General features: G+C 36.5%; 1 protein-coding gene across 1 annotated transcript in view; it reads right to left on the bottom strand.

Annotated features, from left to right (window-relative positions):
- Positions 1-25,770, bottom strand: part of ACVR1 (activin A receptor type 1) — a 146,940-nt gene that overhangs the window by 9,003 nt on the left and 112,167 nt on the right. The window contains 2 exon segments of the mRNA XM_043997145.1: positions 9,237-9,434; positions 16,302-16,577. Of these exon segments, the coding sequence (XP_043853080.1) occupies positions 9,237-9,434; positions 16,302-16,577 (474 nt within the window).

Below are 25,770 nucleotides of genomic sequence, written 5' to 3'. Positions count from 1 at the left end.
TGGATAGTAACTTGCTGAAGAGGAAATAAGAGTTGTCATGGTTTCCATAACTCAACTCATTGTGCTGGGGAATGGGAAGGACAAACAGTTCTCAGGCAAAATCAAAGGTTAATTAGAAATGTTTTTTCATAAGCCCTTGTGCCAAAGCCAACGCTCTGTAAAATGGGGATAATAAATACCTGCAATGCCCACCTCAAAAAGATGATGTAAAGTATTTTGCAAACTTTAAAGTACTTTATATCTGCAAATAAATAGCCTAATCTCTATTTCAGATTAATACTCTTCCTGGACAAGTTTGCCATCTCTCCTCCAATACATTTCTTAAAGGTACCTCAAGCCCAGTGGCTGGCATTATCTCCACCCCTAGACTCATTTTCTTATGACTAAGTTCTTCCCTAGAACCACCGTTTAGGAACTACCCATGCTGGCCATGTTCACTTCTAACCAGCTCATCTCCTGACACAATGAACAATTTTCCTATCCTTTTTCCACCCCAATAACACTTTTCAGAGCCTTTTTTTTTCCCTCTTCATAATTTAAGTTCTTTGAAGGAAAGAAACAACCATTTATTAAGTGTATGTGTCAGGCATTGTAGCAAACGCTTTAAAAATAATATTTCATTTGATCCTCACAACTCTGTAAAAATAGGTGCTTTTATTATCCTCATTCTCCAATTGAGGAAACTAAGGTAGATAATGGTTCCCAGTCACACAGCTGGTAAGCATCTGAGGCTGGATTTGAATCCAGTTCTCCTGACTCCAGGCCCCATGCTCTATCCACTACACCACCTAGCTGCCCAACCTAGTTATCTTTTTCCTTGTATTTATATTCCCAGCACTTACCACAATGCCTAGCACTAGTAAGTCCTTAATAAATACTCATTGTATCTTAACTATCTATCTATCTATCTATCTATCTATCTATCTATCTATCTATCTATCTATCTATCTATCTATCTATCTATTTATCTATAAGTGCTGTCCCAGAAAAGGAAAAACTCTGGTAAGGCAGATTTTTTCCAGGGAAATCAAATGTATTTTTTTTTAACCATTAATTGGTTTTGAACTGATTAAACATGTTCTGTGTGCTTCATTGAACTAGGCAATGAGGATTCAAATACTAAAGCAAGACAATACCTATCCCCCCCCCAAAGAAATACATAAACTGAACACTAAATCAAGAAAAGAGAAACCAATTAAAATAGCACTTAGTGTTACAATGATCAAAGAAGAGATATCAGTAATGAATCAGACACAAAGATGGGGTGATAGAAGTAAATTCTGAAAACTCAGATTGGTAATCTTGAGAAAGGTTCTGGGGAATATTCTAGAAGGGATAGTTAAATGGATGGGTCTTGAATACTTAAAATTGATCATCACTGTGAGTCAGCTTGGGTTTCCAAGTTATGCTTCCTTCCCTTTTGATGGAGTTTCTAGTCTGCTAGAACAGCATAGATATGTAGACCATACCGAAACAACTTCAAGTCATCTACAAATGTTATAGTATCTTCATCAATGCCACAGATAAATATATGTTATTTATATATGTGTATCACACCCCTATCTTCTTTTCTCTACAATCTTTAAAAAGTAGCAAGTTTCCATTTGACATAGTTTTTCGTTTCCTCACCAAATCTATACAGCATCCCTAGATAGGCTATGATTTGTCCAGGATCCCAATAGCACTATGGTATAAATGGCTAAAGGATGTGGTCATGGATGGCAAATAACTATTAATAGAGATAAATATAGAATTTTTTACCTTGGTTCACAGAATCAAATGCATAAGTATTATTTGGGGGGATATGCATGACAACAATTCATATGAAACATACTTGGAGACTATAATTGATTGAAAGCTCCATACGAATTCCCATGATGTAGAAGCCAATAGAATGAATAAGTCCCATAAATAGAAGTTCAAAAGAAAGGAGGTGATAATCAAATTGAAAACTGTATTAGTCATAGAACAACAGCTGGCATACTTCTGGGCATTACATTTTACTAGGGAGGAGAAGGATTATGGGCTGTGGTTTCACTGGTATTGGGGAGCTCACAGGTGAGGCAACTTCCTCTTATGCAATTTTAGAATTTGAGAGTTACCTATAGCAGTGAGAGGTTAAGTGATTTTCATAGAGGAACAGAGACATAAGCGACAGAGGTTGGCCTTGAATTCAAGTCTTCCTTGTTCTAAGGCTAGCTCTCGACCTACTACAGCAGAGATTCTCAAAGTAGGGTCTGAGGGCCCCTAAGGATCCTAGAAACTCTGGGGAAGGCATCTGTAGGAGTAAAACTATTTTCATAATAATACTGAGAGGTTATTTGCCTATTAAAATTATTCTCCCTTTTCCTGCCACTAAAGATGAAAGAATAACATTTAACTTATCAAAGATTTTATCTTAAAATGATCACATTACATAGGCACTATATTACCCTTTACACATAACACTTCTAAGTGTGTTTCCCCACATGTGTGTATGTGTATATGTGCATATGTATATATGTATTTTATATGTATGTGTGTGTGAGAGAGAGAGAAAGAGAGAGAGAGAGAGAGTGTTCAGCCCAGAACAAGTACATAACAAATGTTTCTTGAATCACACTAGAACTTGTATTGAAGGAAGCTGGTAGGAAAAGGCTAAAACACTGGTCTCTTTCTCCTCCATCTCAAGGAAACCTAAAATGATTTTATCAACCTGACAACATCAGGGGGAAACAAGGAAGGCCTCCAGCATGTTGGATGAACCCTCTATGGCAAACCTATGGGAGATCTAGAAGAAGCATCGCACTGGATGGGCAAGCAGGCGGGTTGTGATATGTATCCCTTTTAAGTACTGCCTCCAAGGGCTGGCCTTGGTTAAGATTCTAGGGTCAAGTGAAAACAGTAAGACCACTATGCCTACTTAAAAAAAAAAATCTTTCTTTCCACCCGCACACTAGGCTGCTTGCTAATCAAAATACCTACCATACAAGACAAAACCTCTTTAGTTTGTTTTTGCCTTTGTATAGGCAGGTGTTTTTTGTATGTGCTTAATAAATATCAGTAAAATTTAATGAAATGCCTTTTATTTCATTCGACAATTGGAGATAAATAGCTTAAAATACATATTATTAGGAGAGACAGCTTCATGAGTTTCAGTCAAAGTAGAAATACTAATCAACTAACATCAGTTGTAAGGCAGTAAAGAATCTTTGTAGGAAATAAGTGGGAAAATATAATTTCCTAGTTTTCTGAGTACAAAGCAGGCCAGAGGAACTTTGAGTGCCCTCTATGAAGCTTAGCTGGTAGAAAACAATGAACAAAACCAAAAGGGGTGACATTTGCAGGTGAGGAATTTCCCCTCTTTTTATGTTTGTGAGTGACTTGGAAAGTCACTTGATTATACCAGGAGAATCAAAACAAGAATCCTGCCTAAAAAGGCCTTTGGTCTGTCTACTTCAGATTTGACTATTTGGCTTAAGTGAGACTACTCTCACAACCTGCTAACACTCTTCCACATTTGGAACAAAATTAAACCAGTGTCCCTATCTCATCCACTGCTTCTTCAGTAGCAATCTAGTACAAAAGCTAAAAACCAGAAGGCACAGACTGCGCTTTCTTTAGAGGAACATCATGAATACTTAAGACCCAAATTATTCAAAGGTAAATAGGGAGCCATCAATTTTTATACCTGGGTCAGAAACTAAAAAAAAATAAATAAAATGCATTAATTTAAAATTGAAAGAGATGAGCCAACATTCCCCCGTTTAAACTAGGTTAGGAAAGGGGGTGGGGAGAGAAAAAGGAGTAGAGGGAGGTAACCAGCAGGGAAGGTGTTCTGCGCTGGGACTAATAGGAATGCATGAAGCTTTATATAGAGTCAACTATATGCCAGGCACTGTGTTAATTAAGCACTTAAAAATTATCTCGGGGTAACTAGGAGGCGCAGTGGATAGAGCGCCGGCCCTGAAGTACCTGAGTTCAAATCCGGATTCAGACACTTGACACTTACTAGCTATATGACCTTCAGCAAGTCACTTAACCCCAATTGCCCCACCAAAAAAAAAACTCATTTGATCCTCAAAACAACACTGAAAAGTAGGCATTGTTATTCCCATTTTACAGTTGAGGAAAGTAAGGCAAATAGAAGTTAAATGACTTGCCCAGGGTCATACAGCTAGTAAGTGTCTGAGGCAGAATTTGACCTGTGTTCTTCCTGACTCGAGACCCCGTGCTCAATCCACTGTGCCACCTAGCTGCCTCAACAAAAACCAGTTTATTGGTAGTTTAGGTCTGATACTGTAACCAAATGAGACTCTTGAAGGATATTCAACATGTTTTGTGTTTTTTGTTTTGTTTTTTAAAAAAGGAGTTTACTAAGTCATTGAAGAACGATGTTCAACAAGAACAGCCATAGAGGATACCTTAGCTGGTTCAGCTGAGTAAAACTCTTCTGCCTGAATTATCTAATCTTGAATCTTGAACCTTCAATGTGACCTTCTAGACCCTGCGAATAGCTAACAACAATGAAATCTTCCCATATGCTTCCTCTCCTTTGACTTTGAGGAAGCTGGATATTTCTGGAGGAAAAAAAATGATATTGAGAGAATCCCGTACAAAACTTATACAACCCTTAAGTGGGCACTCACCACTGCATGGCAACTATTTTATTAATTTCTTACCAAAGGTCTGTAATTCTCCACAATGTACTCTAGACTTCGACTCTTCCCAAGTGCCATGTCTACCTCTCCCAATCACTCACAGAAAATAAATCTAATTTTACTAAAATTAAGTGATCTCAGCTTTCTTCCTCTAAATCTCACAATGTCTTTAATCATCTCACCCTTTCCTTTCACTTTTGAAAAGTAACCCTGTTATTCCCCAGGCCCAATTCCCTCAATTTTACCTTCTTCAGTTTCCTCTAGAACCTTGTTCTAGCACTGATCTCTTAAGAATTCTCAATCCCCACCCTTCTACCGAATTCTCATTTCAGTATCCAAAAAATGCTTGAATGCCTCATTCTAAATACACAAACACCACAAAAAATCTATCACACATCCCATTAATCTTTTCATTATCACTTTTGAGCACACTCTTTTTTTTTTTTTTTTTTTTGGTGGGGCAATGAGGGTTAAGTGACTTGCCCAAGGTCACACAGCTAGTAAGTGTCCAGTGTCTGAGATTAGATTTGAACTCAGGTTCTACTGAATCCAGGGCCAGTGCTCTATCCACTGTGCCACCAAGCTGCCCCCTTCATTAATACTTTTAAAAATAGTTAACCCTAGTTGACTGCTTCCTAACAAACTCATTTGATTCTCCATCCTGTAAGATTGGATTGCATCTTCATCCCTATAGTGAAATTAAACTCTTTACATGCTAAATCCTGTGATCTTTTTGTTAATTCTCATGTTCCTTGACCATTTTCTCCCTTCTTAATATTTTTTCCTTGCCTGCTCTATCATTGTCTTCTCATGCAAACTGCTCTCTTGCTGAACCTTTTTGGGAAGATTAAACTCAGCTCTAAAATTCCTTCCTGGCTTGGACCCAAGATTTTTGATTGCTAATAATTAAATCACATAATTCTCTATAGTTAACCTGAATGTTTTTTCACATTCCACCAGGGCCATTTTCTGGCTATTCTACCATCTACTGCAGCAAGCATCTTAGCATCTACCTTACTATACTATGATTAGCTCACTATTTGGGGGTATAGTAATTGCTTTATAAATATGCATTCAAGAAAATTATTAGAGAGGAAAATATATGGAAAAATTTCCAAAGAAAGATTTGCCTAATAATGGAATAGGCCAACTCTAGATAGAACTGGTTTTCAATCACAAAAGATTTTCAGGCAGAGATTCAATGAGACTGTTCCTACTTGACTATGCATTTTAACAGGTTGAACTCCATGTATGGAATTCACTCCCTCATCACCTTTACCTCTTGGCTTTCCTAACTTCCTTCAAGTCCCAGATAAAAGTCCTTATTCTTTTTTTTTTTTTTGGTGGGGCAATGGGGATTAAGTGATTTGCCCAAGGTCACACAGCTAGTAAGTGTCAAGTGTCTGAGGCTGGATTTCAACTCAGGTACTCCTGACTCCAGGGCAAGTGTTTTATCCACTCTGCCACCTAGCTGCACCCTAAAAGTCCTTATTCTACATGAATTTGTTGATTCATTTTAATGCTAATGTCTTTTAGCTCCAATTTATGCTGTATATAACTTATCCATATATAGTTCTTTGCATTTTGTCTCCCCCAGTAGACAGTGAGCTCCTTGAGAGCAGGGATGATTTTTTGGCTTACTTTGTACTCCTGGTCTTAGCATAGTAGATAATTAAACATAATAGGTAATTAAAAACTTACTGAATGGTAATCTCATGCATTCAGTATGGTTTAAGTTATCATTTCCACATAAATAGAAGACTCCCAAACTAATATCTCCAACTTCAAACTCTCCTCAGTTCTCATTTTAACAACTGAAAAATAAAAAAGCAGTGCTTATAAAAGTTTCAATGGTTCTTCTATTTGTGTGTGTGTGTGTGTGTGTGTGTGTGTGTGTTTACATGCACTGGGGGTCATGAGGAAGGAATATTTATTTGAATGCTGAATTTAGAATCAGAAAAACCTGGGATCAAATTAAGCTTCAGACTCTTACTAACTGTCAGAGCCTAGGCAAATCATCTCTCATTCCTGATCCATTCCCTTATCTAGAAAATGGAGATGATAATGGCACTTATAGGGCAATTATGAGATAAAGATATCCATATATCTATCTATAGTTGTATAGCTATTGCTATAGATATGTATGAATGTGTGTATGTATGTATATATACATAAGTATATGTTACATACATATAACATATATATATATTTATTTCACTTAAAACTACATAAATGTTAACTATTATTATGGCTACCTCTCAATATTCTAAAAAGAAATCTAAATGAAGAGAACCTGTTAGCTATAGCCTTATTTTCCACCATCCCCTCCCTCCAAAAGAAGATAAAAAATAAAAACATTTTGTTTGAAATTATGTTAAAAGTTGAAGTCATCTAAGTTCAAAGAGCTCTATTTCAAATTAATGAGCATTAACAAGAGCAAAACATTTCATATGTTTGGGGTTTTTCCTGCCCCACAGGAGCAGGGGTTGGTGACTGAGTTCACAGAAAGCATGAAATCCAAAACCATTTCCACCAAACTTCCAGACAAATGCTCAACTAGATCAAAGGTTACATATCAACAGTTAGAAAAGCTAGTATGCCGGCCTTGGAAATTTCAACTTCCTACCAGTCTTGGGGACAGTTAGTTTACCTGCCACACAATGTGTTATGCCACCACCCTTTCAACAAGCCCTCCACTAGGACCAATGAATTGATATTAGGTTTCCAGTGCCAGTGGTGCTCCGAAATCACTTGGGGGGAAAGAAGGGATGGAAATTAAGTCAATGTGCAATTAGAGACAAAGTTCAGAATTTAAAGATCAGGAAAACAAACCCTTATTGCAAACAATTCTCAAGGCACCTAAGTGACATGAATTGTAACTCAAAAGCTTCCAAACACTGATTGAGAAACACCAATTACCAAGAAAATCTTCATGACTTCCTTTAAAGAAAAAATTGGTCTTAGAAAACAAGGCTGTCAAGTAATATCCCTGGTTGTTTACATTTAATCTGATAAATTTTTTTATATTCTCTGAATAAGTTTCTTTAAACTAGACAGATTTCCAGTTAGAAATTTGTAAGCCACTGAAGCATGCTTGTCTTAGCTAGTATCTATTCCCTGGCTCTAACACAATCAACACTGCCCCACTTATATTTTCCTCAAAAGAACAACAAAAGTTTTCCTAGAACTGCCATGTAAATTAAGATAGGGCCAAGGTCTTCAGAATCTTTAAAAATTTTTTGTTACATCTCTAATATTTAATACAATACCTGGAAAACAGTAGACATTTAATAAATGTTTGTTAACTTAACTTGACCAGGGGAATGGGGGTGGGGACTGGTGGAGAAGAGAAACTATTATTTTTAAACCCTGAAAGGTGATGTCTAAACCCTCACAAATTTGTAACATTCTTTGGGTTGCAGGTAGGTGGCACAATAGAGAGTGTTGGATATGGAATAATGGAGACGTAAATTCAAACTTTCTCTCAGACACTTACTAGCTGTGGGGCTGCTGGCAAGTCACTTTAACATCTCTCAAGCTCTCATTTCTTCATTTGTAAAATAGAGATAAGAGCAGCTGCTACTCCATAGGGATGTTGGGAGAATCAAATGATCTGATGTATACAAAGTACTTTACAAACCCTCAAAATACTTTATAAATGCTAATTATTGTTATTATTGTTGTTATCATTATTATTTGTTTTCCTAAAAGAGGGGCAGCAAAGTAAATGCCCATTAAATAAAGGTTCTCCAAGCACGGTGTGGGGGAAAACTAGTTCTAAATGTTTTGCATCTAATGCACATCACTTTTCATGTGAGAGAGAACTAGGGATCCCTCCAGGTATTTCATTTAATCAACACAAAGTGGATCACCCTTATAGGAGATTCAAGTATATGCCTTAGATTTGAATCTAAATTTATATAGCTTTCTGAGAGATCAGTTTGATAATTTTTTTAAATCAACAATTTCTGTAACTCAAAAACTTTGACAAGTCTGGTATAAAGAACAAATTAGAAAAAAATATTAGCTCCATCAGAAATATTAACAAGATCCATTATGACATATGGTTTAAAAACTTGAGTTAGATATAACAGGAAATGTCTGAGCAAATTCTAAATTAGCATCATAGGATTTGGCATCAGAAAGGATCTGAAGAGTTCATCAAGCTGACAGATGATGAAACTGAAGCCCCCAAAAAGGAGTAGTTTGCCCAGGGTCACATAGATATTAACCAGACCAGAATTTCAAACCCAAGACTTCTTACACTGAAACTAATATTCTTTCCAATACATACTCTAGCTGACCTTTCACATACATACCTCAAGTCCTACATATGAGTGCACTTGATTTTAACCAAATTACATATATTGAAATCTTAGTTTATACAAAAGAAAAATTTTTATTCAAAATAGAAAAAAAAATATTTGCTATAAGAACCCTTAAAATAAGATGTTATATCCTTGTGCATTTAGAGCATGGCTTCATTTTACTCACAACTTTCTAGGAATGCTTTTATTATGTACATTTAAAACTTTGGGATGCATTCACTCAATTATGAATTGAAATTTTCTTTATATCTACGCATAGAATACCTACCATTGCTCACCATTCGCCTGGCCACCTCCCATAGGACCAGTCCAAAGGCCCAAATGTCAACCCTTTTATAAGAGTCAAAACAGTTCACTTGGATGGTTTCATCTAAGACTTCAGGGGCCATGTAACGCTTGGTGCCCACACGGGGGTTGTTTCCAACATCTAGGTGATTGTTGGTCTGGGAGTGAATCACTGCAAGTCCTATGACAAAAGAGAGAGCATTAGAGTCATTACTACCTCATGGGTACCCATTTGCTCTTGGGTAGCTGCCAAAGTATCTCTGATTACACCAATGAATCCCCATCCCAAAACGCCATCTTGTGGTCCTGAAGTGCCACTGCTAAGATATATAAAGAAGTTTCTGTTGGCCCTTAAGGGGAAACTTTCTGAAATCTTAGGAGTTAGGGAACTATGGTGTGGAGATAGGGTAGAGAAATTGATAAAGAGATGGCAAGAGAGGAAAAAACAAGTAGGCTAAATGGTGGATATATGCCACACTAATGTACCACTCTAACACAAAGTGAGCAATGTGAATATATATTTCAAGTCATAAGGAGAAGCAGTCTCACATCAGCAATTATTCCAAAGAGGCCTAGCAGGAGACAAATCAAGTCCCCATCCTACACCATGGCACCCACTATTCTCTAAACATTTAAATGGAGAACACTGTATGACTTGGAAAACTTCAGGAAATTTGGCACCACTTAGAAAGGACCAGCGTTGCCATGGTGAGTGGACTACTACTGCAACCTTCAAAGGGTACTGGTGCATTCTCACTCATCTGAGCAATAAGCAGGAATACACGGATGTACCCCTAACACCATTCAATCTCCACAGTTCAGAGAGCATCTAAATTGGACCCTATTTAAAGCAAAAAAACTCCCATTAAATTGTACTAAAGCACTTTCTTTAATACCATGAATTATTTCTGTCAAACTACTTTCAAGAAACCAGAGGTAGTTGTTTTTTTTTTTAATTGAGGGACTAGTTTTTCACATCAATGCATGTGTTCATTAAAAAAAATAGTCTTGCAGTGAATACTGCAATGTTCAAATAAACAAGAAGTACTGCAAGAGGCTTCAAATCTCCTGTAGATGAACGTTCCCTCAGGAATCCTGCAAGCCATCTGCTGAGAGCTTTCCCTCCCACGACCTCCCTGAGCATTTGCTGAGATGATCTCTCAATTTATTGCAGAGGAAGGTGCACATATGCAAATCCTTACAGCTTTAGCAAGCTGAAGAACATAGTGATGGAACTAAGTGATGAAATCCAACCTCCTTGCAAGCCACCACCCAAGTTTTATGAAACCTTCTCCAGATTTATAATCTTACTCTGACACTTTACCCTCCCAAAAATTTCTTTTCCAAACTTATAAAAATAGGTAAAAAAAAAATCAGAAGCATTTAAGTTGAATATTAGATTTTCTTATGAATCTGGTAAATTTTCTTATGAAGCTTGCTAGAAATCTTTTAATAACCCTGCATTTAACTACCTGTTTAGATACCTAACTCCATACCTAGTTTCCAGAGGAAAAGGAGATAGGACAATGTCATTTCTGTCCTATACACATGACTACCCAAGTTCTACATGAATGATAACCATAAAACCACAGAATCATGAGTCTGAAGGAACTGGAGAGGCCATGTTTTCCAACTGAAATCTGTTTTCCATGATACTCAAAAAGTAATCATTAACCATTGCCTGAGAACCTCTAGCTATTACCTTGTAAAGAGCCCTCTTCACTTCTGGAAAAGCACCAATTCAGGTATCTATAATTTCCCTGACTATTAAAATAAACACACACACACACACACACACACACAGCTTCTTTAATTGAGATGGAGCTGTAAACTTCTAAGTGTCCTTTGTTTACTTTATATTATGGTGTGGGGGTAATGAAGGTGGGAATGACACACAGAGACCGTACCAGAACCAGGCACAGAAGAAAGAGTATCAATAAGAGAATGGCCAAGAGTTCTATTAAAGGAAGACCTCTTATTACTCCAGTCCCCAGCATTATTGTAACTATTGGGCTGGTAGAATGTGACTGGGAAATGGACTTGGTGTAAGTAAAGAATCAATGACTTCTGACAGGGACTCAGTATCATACACTCCTCAGAACTTCCTTGGTTGATAGAACCTTCTCTATCCCAGGACCTCTGAAATCTACCCAAAGGGAGAAAGCTGCTTGACTTTTGTTACCTTTATCATAAATATTTTCTACTGGCATTGGCAGAGGATGGGTGTGTGTGCGTGTGTGTGGTGGGAGGAGATGGGGAGATTTCTCTGGTATATGAAATCAAAGCCATCTAACAGTTTTAAAGTAAGTCAATTGTCCTGACATGTCAAATTCTTTCAGTTAAAAAAAGAAGTCTGAGGTTCTTAGAGTGGAAAATTAAGATATTGGATGGTCTAGATGATTCCTCCTAAGTTTAAAATTTGGTGATTCTATGACTTTAACTGCTCCATTGAATTATTTGTGGTATAGGCAGCTTTTGAAGGACCTCCCTTTTGGGGGGAGAAAAGACTGAATGCTCCCTGAAGGGAGGTTAGAGGGCACTTCTGGAACGCCAGTTTGAGCTCTTGGTGTGGTGACTATGGTCCTGGTGGCATGCGAGCAACCTTAGACTGACGGGCTGTTCAGGTGTTGGGTGGGTTACTTATGGAAAACCCTAAATTCCTTTGAACTAGCTTAATAGAAAATGATCTGGGGATTGCATAGCCTAAGTTTAGAGTTAAGAATATCTATTTTCTGCTCTAAATCTCTAATGATTAGAGAGATGCAAATTAAAACAATTCTGAGGTACCACCTGACACCTATCAGATTGGCTAAAATGACAAAAAAGGAAGATAATAAATGTTGGAGAGGCTGTGGGAAAATTGGAACACTAATGCATTGTTGGTGGAGCTGTGAGCTGATCCAAAAATTCTGGAGAGGAATTTGGAATTATGCCCAAAGGGCTATAAAGCTGTGCATACCCTTTGACCCAGCAATCCCACTTTTAGGTCTTTTGCCCAAAGAAATCATGGAAGGGGGAAAGGGACCCACATGTACAAAAATATTTATAGCTGCTCTTTATGTGGTAGCAAGGAATTGGAAGTTGAGGGGGTGCCCATCAATTGGGGAATGGCTGGACAAGTTGTGGTATATGAATACAATGGAATACTATTGTGCTGTAAGAAATGATGAGCAGGAAGAGTTCAGAGAAACCTGGAGGGTCTTACGTGAGCTGATGATGAGTGAGATGAGCAGAACCAGAAGAACATTGTACACAGTATCATCAACATTGAGTGTTGACCTACTGTGATGGACTATATTCTTCTCACCAATGCAATGGTACAGAAGAGTTCCAGGGAACTCATGATGGAAGAGGATCTCCAAATCCAAGAAAAAAAAAAAGAAAGAAAGAACTGTGGAGTATAGATGCTGATTGAACCATATTATTTCTTTTGTTTTGGGTGCTGTTGTTTTTTTTTTTTTCTATTTTGAGGTTTTGCATCACTGCTCTGATTCTTTCTCTTGTAACAGGATTAATGCAGAAATAGGATTAATGTTATTATGTGTATATATGTGTGTGTGTATATATATATATATCTATATGTATATGTATAGAGATATATAGATATAACCTATATCAGATTACCTGCTGTCTAGGGGAGGGGGGAGGGAGGGGAGGGAGGGAGAAAAATCTGAAATTGTAAAGCATGTATAAACAAAAGTTGAGAACTATCTTTACATGTAATGGAAAAAATAAAATACCTCATACATTAAAAAAAAAAAGAATATCTATTTTCCTATTTCCTTATCTTTGATTTTTATTAGTTTCACCTTTGTTGTTTAATTAATTCCCAAGTAATAAAATCTGATCCTTTTGTGAACTAAAGCTTAGAGGCTCCTTTCTTATTGGCCTGGGAGAAATATCTAAAAGGGGCCCTCATATTTCCAGGACCCCAATATTTAGGCAAGTCACCCAAATAACAATCCGTACATCAAATTTTGGCACTTGCACGATATATTTTAAATTATGTGTTTAAAAATGTTCCTCTGAGAAAGGAGCCAATGGCTTCACCAGAATGCCAATGGGGTCCATGACACAAAAAAGGTTAGCAACCCCAAATCTATCAACAACTTGTTTTCTGTCTTTACTCTCAATCATAGGACTCCAAACAACTATGACCCTCCCTTTTTTTCCTCTGGTTCATAGAAGAATTATTTATTCTTCTGTGTGTGTCTAAGGATTTAACATGTTTTGATGAACATGCTAAAGGTCTTTGTCAAGTGTTCAACAGTACATATTGAGAGCACTTACAAGAAGGGTATAATGTATTGGTTAAAAACTACTTCATATATCTATATAAAATAAGTCTGTCCAAAATGGCCCTGGGTTTAAATTTAGTATTATAAAAGATAGATAAGGCAGTTATAGCCTCCAAATAATTCTTCAATTAATTAATAATGAAGCTAAAAATTATTACTAGGAACTTGATAATATAGAAGGTAATGATTTCACTACCGTATAGCAAAGACATATACTCTTATAATTAGGGTATAACTGATTTGACATCCACTCTAGGGATTGTTCTCAGGTTAAACACCAAAGAAGCAGAATTTCTTTCATATTCATTGCTGCTGCCCACCCTTGCTTATCCAGTCCCTGAAACCTACTTCACACCCTACCCCTACCCTAATATATTGTCAAAATTATTAACAGCAGACTACTAGAACAGCCAATAGGGAGTCAACAGAAGTGAGTCAAGGAAGGGGCAAGGAAAGCAGACAAGGAAATTTGGAAAAGTGAGAGACCTAGGTCTTTCCATTACATTGTCAATGTTCCCTAGTTACAACCAGGCAAATAATTCAGGCTTATTGACTCTCATCCATGAACTATAATTACTTTCATGAAGTAAAAGAACACTAGTTAAGGACAAGGAATGTTGTAGATTATCTCTACAATAACATTTTTTTGTGATTCTGCAACCCCACTGAAAATTAAAGAATATGCTATCATTAGTGTGATCTACTAAGGTAAAAAGCAGCCAAAATAAGCTAATAAGTTTGAACTATACATCTGGAATAATTATTATCTGAAACTCAATTTTTCCTTCCTTAAAAAAAAATGTTACAATTTATGTAGATTCATACCTTTGGGTAGGTGATTATAAAGGTTTCCCTAATTCCAGGAAGCTAATTAACTCTCTATGATTTGAGATTCTTAGCTTTTTTCTTGTCATGGACTTCTTTCTTTGGTGGTTTTATGAAGCCCAATAGATTCTTTCTCAGAATAATGTTTTACAATGCATAAAATACATAGGATTACAAAAGAAACCAATTTGGTTGTGAAAGTTATCAAAATATTTTTAAAAGCCTAATTTATGGATCCCAGATTAGGAATCTTTAAGATTTTAATGGGCAGGTTAAGTACCATCACATTAGTAAAAAAAAGCTCCTCAATGGGATATTCCTTCAACAATGAAATCACAGATCCAAGTTTAAAAAAGCAGCAGGCATCTTCAGAATGAAAGTTGAGTCAAAGTTTTCATTATGTACTAAAAGAGAGCAAATGTCAATGAAGATGAAGAGGGAGATTTTCCTCATCTCTCTCCTAGGCTGATCTCCTGGATCTCACCATTGTTTCTAGTAACTCATCTTCCAGCAAGACTGAACCAGCTCTGAAATTCAACCCTCTTCACTACCATCCTAGATTGGAGAACACTCCCTCGCTCTGATTGGAGAGGGTCTAAGGTTGATTAAGAGATCCTCCTAGATCATTCATTAAATGAGGGTCCCAATGGGGCCAGCTCATCATTTCCTCCCCTCTCCTACTTCCCATGCCTATCCAATACCTAGTTAAAACAAAAACTTTCTTTTAATTTTCTTTGTTTCCCCAGAGTTTAGGATATTGCCTGGTACATAGTAGGTTCTAAATAAAATGTTTATAGACATTGAGTCTATATGTCAATAGTCTCAATCTAAAAAATAATTCTTTAAACTATCTCTTAATGGGGCAGCTAGGTGGCACAGTGGATAAAGCACCAGCCCTGGATTCAGGAGTACCTGAGTTAAAATCCTGCCTCAGACACTTGACACTTATTGGCTATGTGACCCTGGGAAAGTCACTTGACCCAACTGCCTCACCAAAAAAAATTTTTTTTAAGTAAAAAGAAAATAAACTATCTCTTTAAAAAGTCATAGGTATCGGGGCAGCTAGGTGATGCAGTGGATAGAGCACCGGCCCTGGAGTCAGGAAGACCTGAGTTCAAATCCCGCCCGGGACACTTAACACTCACTAGCTGTGTGACCCTGGGCAAGTCACTTAACCCCAGTTGCCTCTCTCTCTCTCTCACACACACACACACACACACACACACAACAACAACAACAACAACAAAAAAAACAAACAAAATTCATAGGTATCACTATTGATCTAAATATGTGCCTTAGAAAAAATGTTTGAAGCTACCCAGTAAACTGGTATTTAGAATCTCCCAATATGACTTTTAATATATATACAAAAATTCAATAACTCAGTTCTCCGTTTTAATCTATCCTTGGTTAATTAATATAAGGCCCTGAAAAATAGGTACCATTTCATTTATGCCACTGTTTTTCTAATGCCTATGACAGAGCCTAGTATTTAATAGATGCTTAATTAATTTATTGAGAAATTATTGAATAACTGGGTCAGGAATAAGCAAGTAGCTTTCAGCTTTCCACAAATATGAATCCTACCAATGGAATTATAATACAATTTAGACTGATGTAATTATTTGACAAATACTTATTTTTAAGGGCAGGAATGATGGCCAAATTGTAACCACAAAATAATTGACAGCAGAAAGCCAATAGAAAAATATTCCCAAAAGGTATCTGTTGGAAAGGATGGGGTCATATTACTTGGTTTTTAGTTCTTTTCTTGTGTTTCTTTAAAAAAAGAAAAAAAATTTAGAATAGTGCCCTCTAGTGGAAGTTACACTTTGTGACAGGCCTTTAAATAATAAGGTACTGTAAAAGTAAAAATAAAGCATTAGGAACATTACAAATAGTTTCAACAAATGAGAACAAGTTACCTAAATCTGCTATACAGCATTGTCCATTCTTCTTAACAAGGATATTTTTGCTCTTTAAATCCCGGTGGGATATGGCTGGCTTCCCTTGAGTTCCAAATATTTCTATGTGCAAATGTGCTAGACCACTAGCTATGGACAGCACAATTCGAAGACAGCTGACTGTGTCCAGAGTCGTGAGCTGTAGGTAATCATACAATGATCCCATTTCATGATAATGTGTAATTAACCACAACTGAGTACTGGAGTGTCTTGATGTCATATCTGAAGCAATGAACCCTGAGGAGAGAAAATGGGAAAAAATTAAAAATAAGAATAACCATAAGATAAAAAAGAAAGATCTGCACTAAATTTTTTTGGTGCTTCACCTAAACCATCAAGATCAATCATCAAGTTGAGTGTTTAGCACTATATCTGACACATAATAGATAGGTGATTAATAAATGTTTATTGATTTATTGTTCATTTGTATAACATAATCAAGCAATGCAAAAGGACACTTATTAAAGATAAACAAATGAGCATAACAGAAAAATTATCATTTTAAGTTTGTTTCATCAAAATTCAGTGTCCTGGGGTATGTTCCCCTGAAGTGTGAACATCTAAAAAGGTGATAGAAAAACCTAATAGTTTTAGTATTTAAAATGTTCTTTAACTTGACACTTACTAGCTGTGTGACCTTAGGTAAGTCACTTAACCCTAATTGCCCCACCAAAAACAAACAAACAAAAATGTTCTTTAAAAGATGTAACTTACAATGAAATAGAATTCTGTTAACAATAATATTATAAGTTCCTTAGAAGACAGTGACAAGTTTAGTTGATACTAATGAAATATTTGTTAAGCATTTTGCAAACCTTAAAATCCTGTATAAATTCTAGCTAGAAGTAGCAATAGCAGCAGCACTAGTAGTAGTATCATATTTTCAGGACCACAAGTACACACTTGTGGCCATATGAAGCAATTAAGCAGGATGAACTCTAAACCCTTGGAATCATCCCAGGCTCTGATAGGTGACCATTCACCTCACCTTGACTAGAATGAAGCCTCCACCTAACTTTCCGGCCACCCAGCCCCTCCATCCAGTGACGTTGTCACCACTTCCTTGCCACAGGGACCTTGAAGTCACTTCCCTGCAGAAACTACCTTGGCTCTCAGAGGTGACCTTTAGATACTTCTTGCCCAGAATCAGGCCTCTGACCACCTCACTTGCACTTTGACCACAGGGATTTCCACTCTCTTTTCCTTTAGGCCCAATTTCCAGCTCCTTTTTGTGGGTTATCTCCCCCTGGTTAGAATGTGGGTTTCCTGAAGAGCTGTCTTGCTTGCTTGTATTGTTAGCACATCATGAGCCTATCACATAATAAGCACTTATCAAACTTTCCATTCATCTCTACATCTACCCACTGACTCACAGTAGCTCTTCCAAGGAGAAATAGTCTGATAATTGTCTCTGGGGAAATAAATACAATAAAAGTATGTAAAAGAGTTAAGTCAATCAGTATATATGGAATTATCTTTAGAGTTGCATATACTCTAAAAAGCTAATGAAGAGTGGATAGAGCACCGGCCCTGGAGTCAAGAGGACCTGAGTTCAAATCCAGCCTCAGACACTTAACACTTACTAGCTGTGTGACCCTGGATAAGTCACTTAATCCCAATGGCCTCACCAAAAAAAAAAAAGCTAATGAGGAGTAATAAACTTTGTGTGAAAACAGAAACGTATTAGTAATTTGTGAAAAATAAACCTGTGAATATTAACAAACACTGCTATGTAGAAAGAAATTCTTTGAGGGTATGGCAGAATAGGAACTGGGCTAGAGGGTCAAATGACCTGATATCTTGTACTAGATTAAATATGTGTATAACCTTCATGAGTTCATAAATTTACAATTGTCATGTTCAATCATGTCCAATTCTTTGTGGTAACATTTGGAATTTTCTTGGCAAAGATATTGGAGTGGTTTGCCATTTCCTTCTCCAGCTCATTTTACAAGTGAGGAAACTGAAGCAAACAGGGTTGTGACTTGCCCAGAGTCACGCAGTACAAAGTGTGTGAGGCCAAATTTGAACTCAGCAAGATGAGTCTTCCTGACTCAGACCCAGCACTCTATTCACTGCACTACCTAGCTGCACGCAAAAATTTACAACTAGAAAGCACTTTACACTTCTCCTAGTCCAATGCCCACATTTTACAGATGAGGAAACAGAGGTCTGGGGGCTTTACCAGATTTCCCTAAAGTCACAAAGACAATAAATAAATAGTAGAGCTTAGATTTTTTTGGTTTCTCTGACTGAAAATGTGGTACTCTTTCAGTACACCACATTGAACAGATTATATCTTTCTATTCATCTGTTTCCTATGTAAAATGAGGGGGTTGAATTACATGAACTCTAAGGTAACATTTAGCTGTAACATTTTATGATCCCCCACATTATATGAAACATCTTATGATCTATCTATGACTATGACTATCTATGGAGAGGAAAGAACAATGTCTTTATCTATCTAATTAGAGTGTGTATGAACCCTGCTATGGTGTCTATAATTTAAGTGCCTCTTTAGAAATTCTAGTGAGACAACAATTTGCCCAGAAGCATCTAGTAAAGTCTCCTTAAAACAAGTCTTCCTGATGTCAAATTATTTTGGCTTATCAATTTTATCTTTGGCCTATCTGGTATTTCATTAATAAAAATAAAAGGCAAATCACAAGATACTTTTGATGTTAATTTTTAGAAGCTCAATTCTGAAATTAAATAGGCATTATTAGTTATCTGCTCCATAAAGTAATTCCCCTAAAACATTTATGGTGTAAATTGTATCTAAAACAATTGTTAATAGTGGAACTAAATGATGAATAAAACTGTGATAATTTAGTAGTTTTCTCTTCAAATGTGCCTCTCTTCTAGCAACACATGCCCACCCACCAGCAAAACCTAAATCAGGATAATCTCTGCTCCTACCTCAAAATTGCTAAAGAGTCTGGGGCAGCTAGGTGGCACAGTGGATAAAGCACTGGCCCTGGATTCAGGAGGACCTGAGTTCAAATCTGGCCTCAGACACTTGACACTTACTAGCTGTGTGACCCTGGGCAAGTCACTTAATCCTTATTGCCCTACAAAAATAAAAACAAAAACAAAAAGAGAACCAAAAATTGCTAAAGAATCAAAGAACTTTTTTTTTTTTTAAAAAGAAGAGCTTTAAAGGGCAGGACCAAAATGGCAGAGTAAAGGCAGGAACTTACCTGAGCTTTCCTAAACTTCCCTCCAAACAACTTAAAAATAACACCTCAAAACAAATTCTAGAATAGCAGAACCAATAAAAGGATGGAGTGAAACAATTTTCCAACTCAAGACAAGAAAGATCAAAACACAAACACAGAAGAAAACATCAAAGTCAAAACAGCTACATGCAAAACTGAAAAAGAAAAGTGTCAATTGGTCTCAGGTATAAAAAAAGAATTCTTAGAACTCAAAAAGGATTTTTAAAAGCATAAGAGAGGTAGAGGAAATTTTTTGTGGGGGAAGGGGGAATTGCAGGAAAATCGTTTTTAAAAAAAGAATCAACAGCTTCGTCATAGAGGCACAAAAAAAATACTGAAGAAAATAATACCGTAGAAAACAAAATAGGCCAAACTTTTTTGTTTGTTTTTTAAGGCACACAAATCCAATGAAGAGAAGAACATTTTTTTGTTGTTTTGTTTTGTTTTTGCTATTGGGGCAATGGGGGTTAAGTGACTTGTCAAGGGTCACAAAGCTAGTAAGTGTCAGATGTTTGAGGCTGGATTTGAACTCAGGTCCTCCTGAATCCAAGGCCAGTGCTTTATCCACTGTGCCACCTAGCTGCTCCATATTTTACCCTCAAAGAAGATCAAAATTATATCACTATGTTGGGGTCAAGGTACAGTGTATTTGACTATGGCAAGTCACTTAACCCTCATTGCCCCTAAATTTTTTTTAATTAAAAAAATAAAAGCAAATAAGCCAAATGGAAAAAGATGTATAAAAATTTGCTGAAAAGAAAAACTTCTTAAAAAGTAGAACTGGCCAACTGGAAAAGGAGATACAAAAGTTCACTGAAGAAAATAATTCCTTAAACATTAGAATGGGTAAGTGTAAACTAACAACTTCATGGGACATCAAGAAGCAATAAAACAAAGTCAAAAATGAAAAAATAGAATAAAATGTGAAATATCTCATTGGAAAAACAACTTATCCAGAAAATAGATCAAGGAGAGATAATTTAAGAATTATATGACTCCCTGAAAGCCATGATCAAAAACAGAGCTATCATATTTCAAGAAATTGAAAGACTCCACTGATTACTTCCTGAAAGAGATCCCAAAATGAAAATATCCAGGAATATAACAGATAAATATAGCCAGAGCTCCCAGGTCAAGGAGAAAATAGTGTGAGCACTCAAAAAAGAAACAATTCAAATATCAAGGAACCACAGTAAGGATTACACAGGATTAAGCGGTTTCTACATTAAAGGATTGGGGGGCTTGAAATATGCTATTCCATAGGCCAAAAGAAGTAGGATTTTAACCCAAAATCATATACCCAGAAAAAGTGAGCATAATCCTTCAAGGGAAAAAAAAAAACAGACTTTTAATGAAATAAAGGACTTCAAGCATTCCTGGTGAAAAGAGCAGTACTGAATAGAAAATCTGACTTTCAAATACAACATTCAAGAAAGCATAAAAAGGGAAACAAGAAAGAAAAATCAGAAGAGATAAAATAAGGTTATACTGTTTACATTCCTACATGGAAGGATGATACTTGTAACTCCTAAGAACTTTGTCAGTATTACGGCATTTAGAAGGATCCTACATAGATAGAGGGCATGGATGTGATTTGACTATGATAGGGTGATATCTAAAAGAAATAAAATTACCACATGAGCAAGAGGAATGCACTGGTAGAAGGGAAAAGGGAGAAGAGAGAAACAGAAGGGGGTAAATTATCTCACATATAAGTGTCAGGAAAGAGCTTTCACAGTAGAAGGGAAGATGGGATATTCAGTTGGGTATAGAAATCTATTTTAATCTTACAGGGAAGCTGGAGAGGAAGGAAATTACTGAAAGAAAGGGATGATGTAAGAGAGGGCAGATTGGGGGAAGCAGTGGTCAGAAGCAAAACACTTTGAGGAGGCATAGGGTAAAAGAAAGGAAAGAGAAGGAAAAACAGAAAAAAAGATAGGATGGAGATAAATACACAGTAATCATAACTATGAAAAATTTTAAAGCCAGTTTCTCTGATAAAATATCATTTCTCAAATACACAAAGAATTGAGTCAAATTTATAAGAGTATAAATCATTCCCCAATTGATAAATAGTCAAAGGATATGAACAAGCAGTTTTCAGATGAAGAAATTAAAGTTATCTATAGTCATATGAAAAAAATGGTCTAAATAAATATTGATTAAAGAAATGCAAATTAAAATACCTCTAAAGTACCACCTCATACCTATCAGACTGGCTAATATGGCAGAAAAGGAAAATGATAAATGTTGGAGGAAATGTGGAAGCACTGGGACACTGTTGGTAGAGTTGTGAACTGATCCAACCATTCTGGAGAGCAATTTAGATCTATGCCCAAAAAGCTATAAAACTCTGCATACCCTTTGAACCAGCAATACCAGTCCTGGGTCTATATCACAAAGAGATTTTTTAAAAGGGAGGGGTGGGGATTATTTGTACAAAATATAATCGTGTGTGTGTGTGTGTGTGTGTGTGTGTATGTATGTATATATTTATATCAGCTCTCTTTGTGGTGGCACAAATTAGAAACGGAGGGGATGCCCATCAATTGGCTAATGGCTGAACAATTTGTGGTATATGATTGCAATGGAAATGATTTGGAAGTAGGTTTCAGAAAAAACATATAAAGACTTATATGAACTTACGCAAAATGAAGTGAGCAGAACTAGGAGAACAATGTACATAGTAATGGCAATATTGTATAATGATCTGTTGGTGGAGCTGTGAGCTGATCCAACCATTCTGGAGAGCAATTTGGAATTATGCCCAAAGGGCTATAAAGCTGTGCATACCCTTTGACCCAGCAATCCCACTTTTAGGTCTTTTGCCCAAAGAAATCATGGAAGGGGGAAAGGGACCCACATGTACAAAAATGTTTATAGCTGCTCTTTATGTGGTAGCAAGGAATTGGAAGTTGAGGGGGTGCCCATCAATTGGGGAATGGCTGGACAAGTTGTGGTATATGAATACAATGGAATACTATTGTGCTGTAAGAAATGATGAGCAGGAAGAGTTCAGAGAAACCTGGAGGGTCTTACGTGAGCTGATGATGAGTGAGATGAGCAGAACCAGAAGAACATTGTACACAGTATCATCAACATTGAGTGTTGACCTACTGTGATGGACTATATTCTTCTCACCAATGCAATGGTACAGAAGAGTTCCAGGGAACTCATGATAGAAGAGGATCTCCAAATCCAAGAAAAAAAAAGAAAGAAAGAACTGTGGAGTATAGATGCTGATTGAACCATATTATTTCTTTTGTTTGGGTGCTGTTGGTTTTTTTTTTCTTTCCATTTTGAGGTTTTGCATCACTGCTCTGATTCTTTCTCTTGTAACAGGATTAATGCAGAAATAGGATTAATGTTATTATGTGTATATGTGTGTGTGTGTATATCTATATCTATATCTATATCTATATGTATAGAGATATATAGATATAACCTATATCAGATTACCTGCTGTCTAGGGGAGGGGGGAGGGAGGGGAGGGAGGGAGAAAAATCTGAAACTGTAAAGCATGTATAAACAAAAGTTGAGAACTATCTTTACATGTAATGGAAAAAATAAAATACCTCATACATAAAAAAAATATTGTATAATGATCAACTATGAATGACTTGGCTATTCTCAGCAATACAGTGATCTAAGACAGTTCTGAGGAACTTATGATGAAAAATGCCATCCACCTCCAGAGAAAGAAATGATGGAGTTTGAATGCAGATTGAAGCCTAGTTTAAAAAAATATATATCATTCAAGAGTATAGACTGTAACCAGTTTTAAAACAGGTTGTATTTCAAATTTTTGAAGGTTGTGCAAGATTTTAAACTAACTTTCCTATAACAACATTGGTGGTTAAGCTTTTAGACCACTTGCAAATTCATATTTAACTCACTATGTGCCTAAAGTGGGGCAGCTATGTGGCACAGGAGATAGAGCACCAGACCTGGAGACAGGAGGATCTAAGTTCAAATCCAGTCTCACTTACTTGCTGTGTGGCCCTGAGCAAGTCACTTAACCCTGATTGCCTCCCCAAAATATGTGCCTGAAGCATAGGGATAAGAAAATGTAAAGAAGGAAAAGGATATTGTGCTGTCTCTCAAGATATAATTAGAGTTTAAAATAGAAATCAGGGAAAATGCAAACTAAAACAAAAAGTGTAGAAAAGCCATGAATTATCAAGTTGGTGAAGGTACTAAAATTGTCAGAGGTAGCTAAGGCTGTCTCTCCTTGAGTGAAGCTTATATTCCACACCTCTACTAAATATTGTTTCAGCCAAATCTAAGTCCAAACCTCATGACTTCTAACATTTGTCCCAATGTAAGGCAAGTGGTGCAGTCTTCTACTGCCTAGGATCAACTGCCTTCTTTCCTGTTTCAAAGCTCATAACCTAATATGAAATCCATCAAACTCCTAATGGAAATGACAAATATATCCTGTCACAGCACATTTTATAGTTCTGAAAAATTGTAATATTCTGACTGTAGACTGTAGACATGAAACCTTTATTAGAATCAAATTATGTGTAGTTGGAAGTGGTCTTAAAGGATGAGGGGAAGGAATTGAACACCATCCTAAAAGCAACTTATGTTATTATATTGGTTCACAGTTAACAAAATACGTTCTTCATGGAAATTCTTTGAGATCAGTAGCAGTAGCAGCAGTAGTAAAGACACAGCAGCTCATAATTATGTAGCACTTACAGGTTTGAAAAGTGCTTTAACCATATTCTCTCATTTGGTCATGGTTGTCAGGACTATTGTTATTGTCACCATTTTAAAAATGTGTAAACTGAGGTTCCCAATGAGTTATGTAACAAGCCCAGAGTCAGCCAGGTATTAAGTTTCAGGGGTGGATTGGACACCATCTTCCTGCATTCAAGTCCAGTTGTCTATCCGTTATTTGTGGCGTCTCATAAAAATAAAGACAGTAGCTGAACATTACTGGAACACCTGGGAAGATGTGCAAAGTTTATACATAATCTCACTTAAATCCAAAAGAACCCTGTGAGGTAGGTACGATGAATACCTCCATTTTACAGAAAGGAGACAGAAGCTCAAAGAAAAAGGAATAGCTAGTTAGCAATAAACAAAGGACTTAATTGTGGAGATACTGGGTAATTTTATTGTTTTTAATTGTTTCAGTTGTGTCTCTGTGACTCCTTTTGGGGGTTTTCTTGGTAAAGGTACAGGAGTGGTTTGCCATTTCCTTCTCGAGCTCATTTTACAGATGAAGAAACTGAGGCAAACAGGATTAAAGGACTTGTTCAGGGTCACACAGCTACTAAGTGTCTAAGGCCAGATTTGAACTTCCTGACTCCAGGCTTAGCATTATATCCACTGCACCACCTAGTTTCCCTCTGGGTAATTAGTTGTTTCTAACCAGTGTTTACAAAAGCTCTTTATAGACATTTGGCAGGGGGTTCTTAACCAGGAGTTCATGGGCTTATTTCATGTTTTGATAACTTTATATCAATAACTTGTTGTCTTTGTTAAGCTATGTATTTTATTTTATGCATTAAAAAACAATACTCCAAAAAAGGGTCCATAGTTGAGCAAACTATCAAAGGATCCATATCACCAAAAGGCTAAGATCCCTAATATGTGTTTTCTTTCCTCTTTCCCCTTTATTTCTGGGAATAATCAAATCATTTCCTAAGCACACTTTCTCCTCCAACTTGGGGGCAGGGAATGAAAGAAGTAGGAATTTTAATAAAACAATAGTATTTTAAGGTGGGGGTATCTGTACAATATACTCAAGAGGATTCCTCCACAAAGACAAGCATTTGTCATAGAGAGGTGGCACTTTAATGTAATGGAGGATCCAAGATGAAATCTAAGATGACTGGTGATGAGTCAAGTACTCTATGCATCTCTCCTTCCACTTTCAGATTCTTCAAATCTAAAATGGGATAGTGTTTGCAGTGTCTTTGGGAAGGGCCAAATGAGAATATGGTAATAATGATAAGGTTTTCTTACTTATAAAGCATATTCATATTTACATACTATTTTAAAGTTTGGAAAGCTCTTTACTTACATGCTCCCTAATTTGATCCTTACAGCAACTTTTGTGATGGTGGTGGTGATGGTTGTTCTACCTCACAGATTATAAGGTTCAAATGAAATATAAAAAGCTACATAAATATTGGCCACCATTATTGTTTTCTAACCCAAAATGGAATACTTTATAAGCATAAAAACCCCTAAAA

This window comes from Dromiciops gliroides, chromosome 3 (genome assembly GCF_019393635.1).
Source record: "Dromiciops gliroides isolate mDroGli1 chromosome 3, mDroGli1.pri, whole genome shotgun sequence".
Taxonomy (NCBI): Eukaryota; Metazoa; Chordata; class Mammalia; order Microbiotheria; family Microbiotheriidae; genus Dromiciops; species Dromiciops gliroides.
This window is presented reverse-complemented; position numbering and strand designations above follow the sequence as displayed.